Source organism: Verticillium alfalfae, genomic scaffold, assembly GCF_000150825.1.
Source record: "Verticillium alfalfae VaMs.102 supercont1.5 genomic scaffold, whole genome shotgun sequence".
In the NCBI taxonomy this organism is placed as follows: Eukaryota; Fungi; Ascomycota; class Sordariomycetes; order Glomerellales; family Plectosphaerellaceae; genus Verticillium; species Verticillium alfalfae.
This window is the reverse complement of record NW_003315034.1, coordinates 1,620,646-1,626,998: the sequence shown is the minus strand read 5'-3', so window position 1 is coordinate 1,626,998 and position 6,353 is coordinate 1,620,646. Positions and strand designations below refer to the sequence as shown.

Genomic DNA, 6,353 nt, shown 5'->3' with positions numbered 1-6,353 from the left:
ACCCCCCGGAGAGTGAAGCGCTTTGGGGGGGGGGGGCGTTTTTCCGTCCCGTTTCTTTTCACGAATTGACCCCCTCCCTCTCTCCGACCCCGTCAGTTGATGGTCATGCTTGCTTCACTTACACAACTATTAAAGCAACGGCGTTCCCACCCACGAAGCTAACTGAATGTCTTCTTCCCTTCAACGCCATAGTGATTATACTTTGCGAAAGCCATCTCGAGCGCCCAAGAATCTGATTCACTCGTCTCTCGCCATTTTTTGCCTTTAAGGTTAACGCTGCCAAACTCTCTGCATCTTCCCTTCCGTCGCCAGGCCTCCACCCAAATAATCAGTTTGGATTCGATCCAACAATTGCAAATTCCGCTCCAACGAGCCGAACCAACCCTCTCACCTCCTCAGAAACATCCGGCATAATGCTTTCCTACGACGCTCCTGGACACCTTAACGGACAACAACCGACGGGTCGGGCGGGCGGCATGTCGAACCAGTCTTCTGTTCCTCTGAAATCGAGCAATTCTGGTCATGTCAATGGAAATTTGGACAACAAATATCACCACATCTGGCTCGTCACGGGCCCTGCAGGATGCGGCAAGACCACCGTTGCCGAGCACATTGCCTCGTCCTTGAAGGTCCCCTACGTGGAGGGCGACAACGTATGTCCAACAGCCTACAAGCTGCTATGTTTCACTTTCTAACTATCAGTGTAGTTCCACCCTAAAGCCAACATTGACAAGATGGCCAACGGCACGCCACTGACCGACGCCGACCGCTGGGACTGGCTCACCGCGCTTCGCGAAGAGTCTCGCCGCCAACTCGCCAATGGGTCCGATGGTGTGGTCCTCACCTGCTCCGCGCTCAAGCGCAAGTACCGAGACGTCATCCGTGTGGCTGGCTATTACGACCACTCGCTCCTGATTCACTTCATCTACCTAGATGCCGACGAAAACGTTCTCCTGCAACGCGTCAAGAGGCGACAGAACCACTACATGGGCGCGAACATGGTGTCGAGTCAATTCAGCATCCTGGAGCCTCCCCAGGCGGACGAGCGGGACGTCATCTCGGTGGACGTCAGCCGGACCATGGAAGAAGTCAAGCGGGACGCACTCAACCGGGTGACGGCCATTATGGAGGAAGAGCAGCAGTAGTGGACGACGAGTCACGACACGGGACGACGACATGGACATGGACGTGACGCAGGCCTAGTTGTGGCGTGTAGCACACACAAATCAGGTTTCATGCTTTCTTTCTGTTGGGTGGGAGCTTGGAGTTTTTGGGTGCCAAAAGGCTAAGGGTCCCCAGACGGACAAGGCGTTGCAAAGGGTTCGGGAGTCCAGGGCTGCATTCGGCGATTGGGTTGGCGTCGAGAAGCGACGTCGCCGACGAAGATCCCCTTCGGATGGTTAAGTGGAGGCTCGCCGCAAGTTGGGTTACACTGTGTAATGGAAGGTCGAGGAACAAGATGTGGGAGGGGGGACGTCATCAATCATCATGGTCACGGTCACGAGGTCTTCAGTGCAGGATCGCGCAGGAACGCCAGACAGGGCTGCGCGCTGGCAGGCACGACGTGGCACGGCATAATTGTGTGGTGTGTTTGTTTGTTGTATTACGAGGCACAGAGCAGGGCAGAACAGGACAGGACAGGTCAGGACAGGTGCTGCCGAGTTGGACCGTTGGGTTGGTTCGTTGGAGAGATTTCACGACTCAGCCAGTCCAAGGCGGCGGCAAATACTACTACTTGGATCCCTCTCATGGCGTCGGACAAATGACATGTCGCACATTGGCGGGACTGGTGACTGATTGAGCTGGGTGCAGACTCTGGGTACGTCGCATTGCGTCGCGCATCTGGCGGCCGACGTCTGCGACAAGAGGTACCCCGTCGTGCCCGTCTCTCCGGCGCATCCTCCCCGTTCTCCCAGTTTTCTCCATACACCGGTGAGGGGGCCCCAGTCAAGCGACCGCTGCCTGCCCATGCAGGTTGGTCACGTTAGCGAGAACCGGTCAAGACGCAGGTAGCCGCCATGACTATGGGTTTCTTTTGCATGTCACCGTCAGCAGAGAGAGGGGCAGCGACCTCTGCCTCACTGCGCATGCCGAAATGGAAACAACATGACCTGCAGCCTGCGATTTCCAATTTTGTCTACAGCTATGCGCATCGAGGGGCGACGGCGGCGGTCAGGCTCGCTCTCGGCCACCCGTCATCATCTTTTCTCCCTCGTCTCGCCTCGCCGGACCATAGCCTCATGCATCCCCCTTTGTCTGTCTGTCTATCTTTCCTCTCATGATGCAATCGTCTCTTTTCTCTCCTCTGTGCAGAGGGGCCGTGTCATGGCCACCCTCCCCGCAATCTTTTGTTTCCGCGCCCCCCCCCCCTCTCCCCTGTCCTTCCCCGCCTCGGGGCGCCCCAGACAGGTGGGTGTGACGCCGACACACACCACACATGCGTGCACACAAGCACATGCACAGACGAACGCACCACATGGTGGTTCTCCTCTTGGTCTCTCGCAGGCAAAACGACAGGACGTCTGCTGTCACACTGGCCTAGCTTTTTGTTTTTTTTTTCGCCTCTTGTCTCTCTACCTCTCTCTCTCTCACTCTTCTCTCACGCAGCATTTGGTGGAGCAAGAAAACAAAGCAACACATCTGTCTCTGGCGAAACACTCGCGTGGAGAAGGCGAGCAAGCAAGCCCGACGAACCGCACTGACGGGGAAAAGAGCCCTCTACCTCAGGTGCATGACCATGACGTCGGGCTCCTCGACCAGGCGGCGCACGACCTCGGCAGCGCGGGCCATGGTGGCGCCGTCCACAACGCGATGGTCAGCGCACCAGCTAAAGTTGGAGACGTGCTTCTTGACAATCTGGCCGGCGTCGTCAAAGGCGGGGACGGGCCGCATGCGGCCGATGCCGAGGATGGCGACCTCGCGCTCGACAATGACGGGCGACAGGTAGGTGCCGCCGATGTTGCCAATGTTGGAGACGGTGATGGTGCCGCCCGTCATGTCGGCGGGGGGCAGACGGCCGGCGAGGGCGAGGCCCTGGAGGCGGGCGAGCTCGGCGGCGATGGAGAGGAGCGTGCGGTTGGCGACGTCCTTGATGACGGGCACGAGGAGGCCCGAGGGCGTGTCCATGGCGATGCCGATGTTGTGCTGCGGCCGCAGGACGAGGGCGGGCTTCTGCGCCGCGTCGGCCGCGTGGTCGACGCGCGCGTTGAGCACGGGGTTTTGGGGCAGCGTCACCGAGGCGGGCCCTTGATGATGAAGGGGCAGGTAGGAAGAACTTGGGCCCCGTGCGGGTTCCCGGTGCTGCCGGCTGCCTCGGAGAGGGCCCCGTTGAACCCGGGTTCCGGAAACCCCGCCGAACGACCGTAAAAGTGGCCCTCGTCGGCGTAGAGGAAAGTGCGGGATTCGCGGAGGGACCGCGTCATCGACTTGAACATTTGGGTGTTGCGTGTTCCGTCAGCGGGACACGGGTCTCGACGGAGGGGGCGCCGAGGGGGGCGCCGCTGGGGCTTTGCTGGTGGTGATGGTGATGGTGGTGCTGCTGCTGGCGTGGCTTCACGCGTCTTGACAAACTTGTAAATGTCTTCCTTGAGCACCCTGCCGTCGCGGCCAGTGCCGTCAATCTCGGCTATGTCGATCTTGAGCTCCTTGGACAAGTGTCGGACGGCGGGCGTCGCGAGCGCGGCGCACTTGCCCTTTGGCTTTGGGGTTTCTGAGGCTGGTGACGTGGATGGCGGAGCCTCTGGTGCCGCCGTGTGTGCTTGTGTTGCTGTTGCTGCTGCTGCTGCTGCTGCTGCTGCCGGCGCGGGCGCAGATGCTGACTCTGGCTGAGGCACGCTCGGTGTCGGCCTCTCTTCGACGGCCTCGGGAGCGATCAGCGTGTCGAGGTCTTCCTGTTTGGCGCCGCCCTGGATGTCAATGTCGACAAAGGCCTTGCCGACCTTGGCCATGTCGCCAGCCTCATAGTACAGCTTCTTGACGACGCCGGAGAAACGGCTCGTGATCTCGACCGAGGCCTTGTCGCTCTGGACCTCGCACAGAGGGGAGAATTCCTCGACGCGCGCGCCGGGCTCGACGAACCACTGGATGACCTCGCACTCGACGATACCTGCAGTGTGGCCAAGTCAGTAGATGCCTGCAAGGAGGTAGGTAGGCTTAGGGGAACATACCCTCGCCAATGTCGGCCAGCAGCACAGGCTTGACAACGCGCAGCGGTCGAGAGCTGTGGAAGGGCCTCGTCGACGGCGAAGACGATGTGTTGGAGGAGGAGGGGTAGAGGCCGGCTCTGCTTGCCACAGCCAGACGGGCGACGCTTTTGGAGGCGCTCCACCGCGTCCTCATAGACTTGGACAGGAACATGTTGGCGGTTGATGCTGTTGACGAGGAATCTCAATGGCAAGGAGGACAAACAGCAACGAGCAAGACGATTGGTTTTTTTTTTTCTTTCGAGGTCGAACAACAAAAGGCAGGAGAGAGGACCTATACTCCTTCTCAAGATCGAAGGGGAGAAGGGGGGGGGTTCGGTGTCTCGAGGATGCGGCTATCCGCGGTGTTGGCGGTCGACTCGGACTCGGACCACATGAGACCCATTGTGTCATGCCCGCTACAGTCTGGCGGGGAAGACGAAGAGGCCCTCGGCTTTACCCTTTGGCAGCGCCTTTCTCCGCATCCACTTCGTGGTAGCGCCAGGGCGCCCCCGCGTACAAGTAGGCGGGACTCAAGTAGGCGGGACTGCGGTATGCTCGAGTGGACGATGAGATGAATGATGTTTGATCGTGACGTCTTGACCTTGATGCTTGATCTTGATGTCTTAACCTTATGTCTTGATCTCGAAACTTGGGCCATGTATTCCTGAATACTACAGTGGTATCGTTCTCAGAAGCAGGAACTTCGCCATGACTGATGCAAATACGTTCAATGCACTTCTCATCTCTGGCTTGGTCTGGCCCTACCTCGCCTCCCAACACCTGGAATGTACGGCACACTACAGCAGCGCGCGGCCTCCGTCGGCCTTCACCAATCTCCACCCCCGCCGCCCGGCACCCGCCCGGAGCCGGCCCTCCCCTGCTGACCTGCCACATCGTACATCGGCTGAGGGCACGTTCGGAAGACCTGGCCCTGATAGATTCGTTGCTCAACTGGGAAAGCATCTTGAGGTCCCCTATTGTGACCACTGTGTTGTCTTGCTGTGTAGCGATGTGACCATAGGCGTAGCTCGGTGACTGATAGAACAGAAAGAGTAGCCAGTTGGCTCCTGTAGTGCACCCCAATTTTCTGCCGAAAATCCCAGCGCTACGCAACGTCCCATTCCTCCCACGCACCCAAGCAAACGACGCTTGATTGCTCGTAGCTCGAAACGCTCGTAGCTCGTCATCCATCTACCTTCCCCATCGCGACGCCTACCATGGCTTCCCGACTCGCGAACCCGCGGCACTTCGTCGCTTGTTCCCTCTGCCAATGGCAGCAACGCCTTTTCACGACCTCCGCCCGCCGCCTCGCCGAGAAGCCTGCGCCGTTACCTCCAACGCCCTCATCGCCGTCTGCGCCGGTGGGCACCGTCCCCCTGCAAAAGCCCAAGCCAGAGCTTCCCGGTGCCGCCATCAAAGCCCCTCGTTCCTATGGCGCCCGTCTCGACAAGTTCACACCCGAGCCTCTGCCTCGTCCCATCGGCATGCCAGGCCCTCCTCACCCCAACGACAACTCTGGCTACGACCCGCGCACCATCAAGGAACGCCGCGATGACTTTGTCAACTACGACAAGCACCTCGCCCGTCGCCGGCAGCTGTACGTCCACTCCGTTGCCCTGCACCTCCAAGCCCGACCTTCTTCTTCTTTCTTCTACTTTCATTCAGCCTACTGACGAAAGAGACACACACACACAGAAAAGCGCAGATGGCCCGCCCCTACTTTCGCGACTGGAGCAACCTCAAGTTCGACAACGGCAAGTCCTTCCTCGCGCCGCCGCGCCCCTTCAAGGCCGAAGTCTCCCTCTTCTTCCCCAACTTTGTCGGCGACACCCTCGACCCCGAGCACGGCCGCTTCCGCGCCACGACCAACGTCCTGCACGGCAAGACGTCCATCGTCGCCCTGTTCCAGGGCCGCTGGGCCGAGGACCAGACCGACTCGTTCCTCGCCCCCGCCGCCAACCCCGCCCTCCACGCCCCGCTCGCCGACGCCGGCGGCGACCGCCTGCAGCTCGTGCGCAGTCAACATGGAGGACAACACGCTCAAGGCCTGGCTCGTCAGCCTCTTCATGGGCGGCCTGCGCCTCCCCTCGCCGCCTCCGAATGGGGCCGCTACTTTCTCGTGCCCCGCCCGTCACCCCCGAGATCAGCGAGTCCATCGGCCTGCTCAAC

General features: G+C 60.2%; 3 protein-coding genes across 3 annotated transcripts; 2 read left to right on the top strand and 1 right to left on the bottom strand.

Annotated features, from left to right (window-relative positions):
• Positions 1-413: 413 nt before the first annotated feature.
• VDBG_04821 (thermoresistant gluconokinase) lies at positions 414-1,145 on the top strand (the record flags this gene model as incomplete). The annotated part of the gene is made up of 2 exons (XM_003005169.1): positions 414-653; positions 708-1,145. The coding sequence occupies 2 exons, from the start codon at positions 414-416 to the stop codon at positions 1,143-1,145; spliced, it is 678 nt and encodes a 225-aa protein (XP_003005215.1).
• A 1,573-nt stretch (positions 1,146-2,718) lies between these two features.
• On the bottom strand, positions 2,719-4,356 carry VDBG_04820 (dihydrolipoamide branched chain transacylase E2; the record flags this gene model as incomplete). The annotated part of the gene is made up of 3 exons (XM_003005168.1): positions 2,719-3,245; positions 3,362-4,105; positions 4,167-4,356. 3 exons carry the CDS (start codon positions 4,354-4,356, stop codon positions 2,719-2,721), a joined length of 1,461 nt encoding a protein of 486 aa, XP_003005214.1.
• Positions 4,357-5,401: 1,045 nt separating this feature from the next.
• On the top strand, positions 5,402-6,351 carry VDBG_04819 (mitochondrial ATPase complex subunit ATP10; the record flags this gene model as incomplete). Its single annotated transcript, XM_003005167.1, has 2 exons — positions 5,402-5,781; positions 5,880-6,351. Coding segments are annotated over 2 exons (852 nt in total), but the record flags the coding sequence as incomplete, so codon positions are not given.
• Between the last annotated feature and the right edge of the window lie 2 nt (positions 6,352-6,353).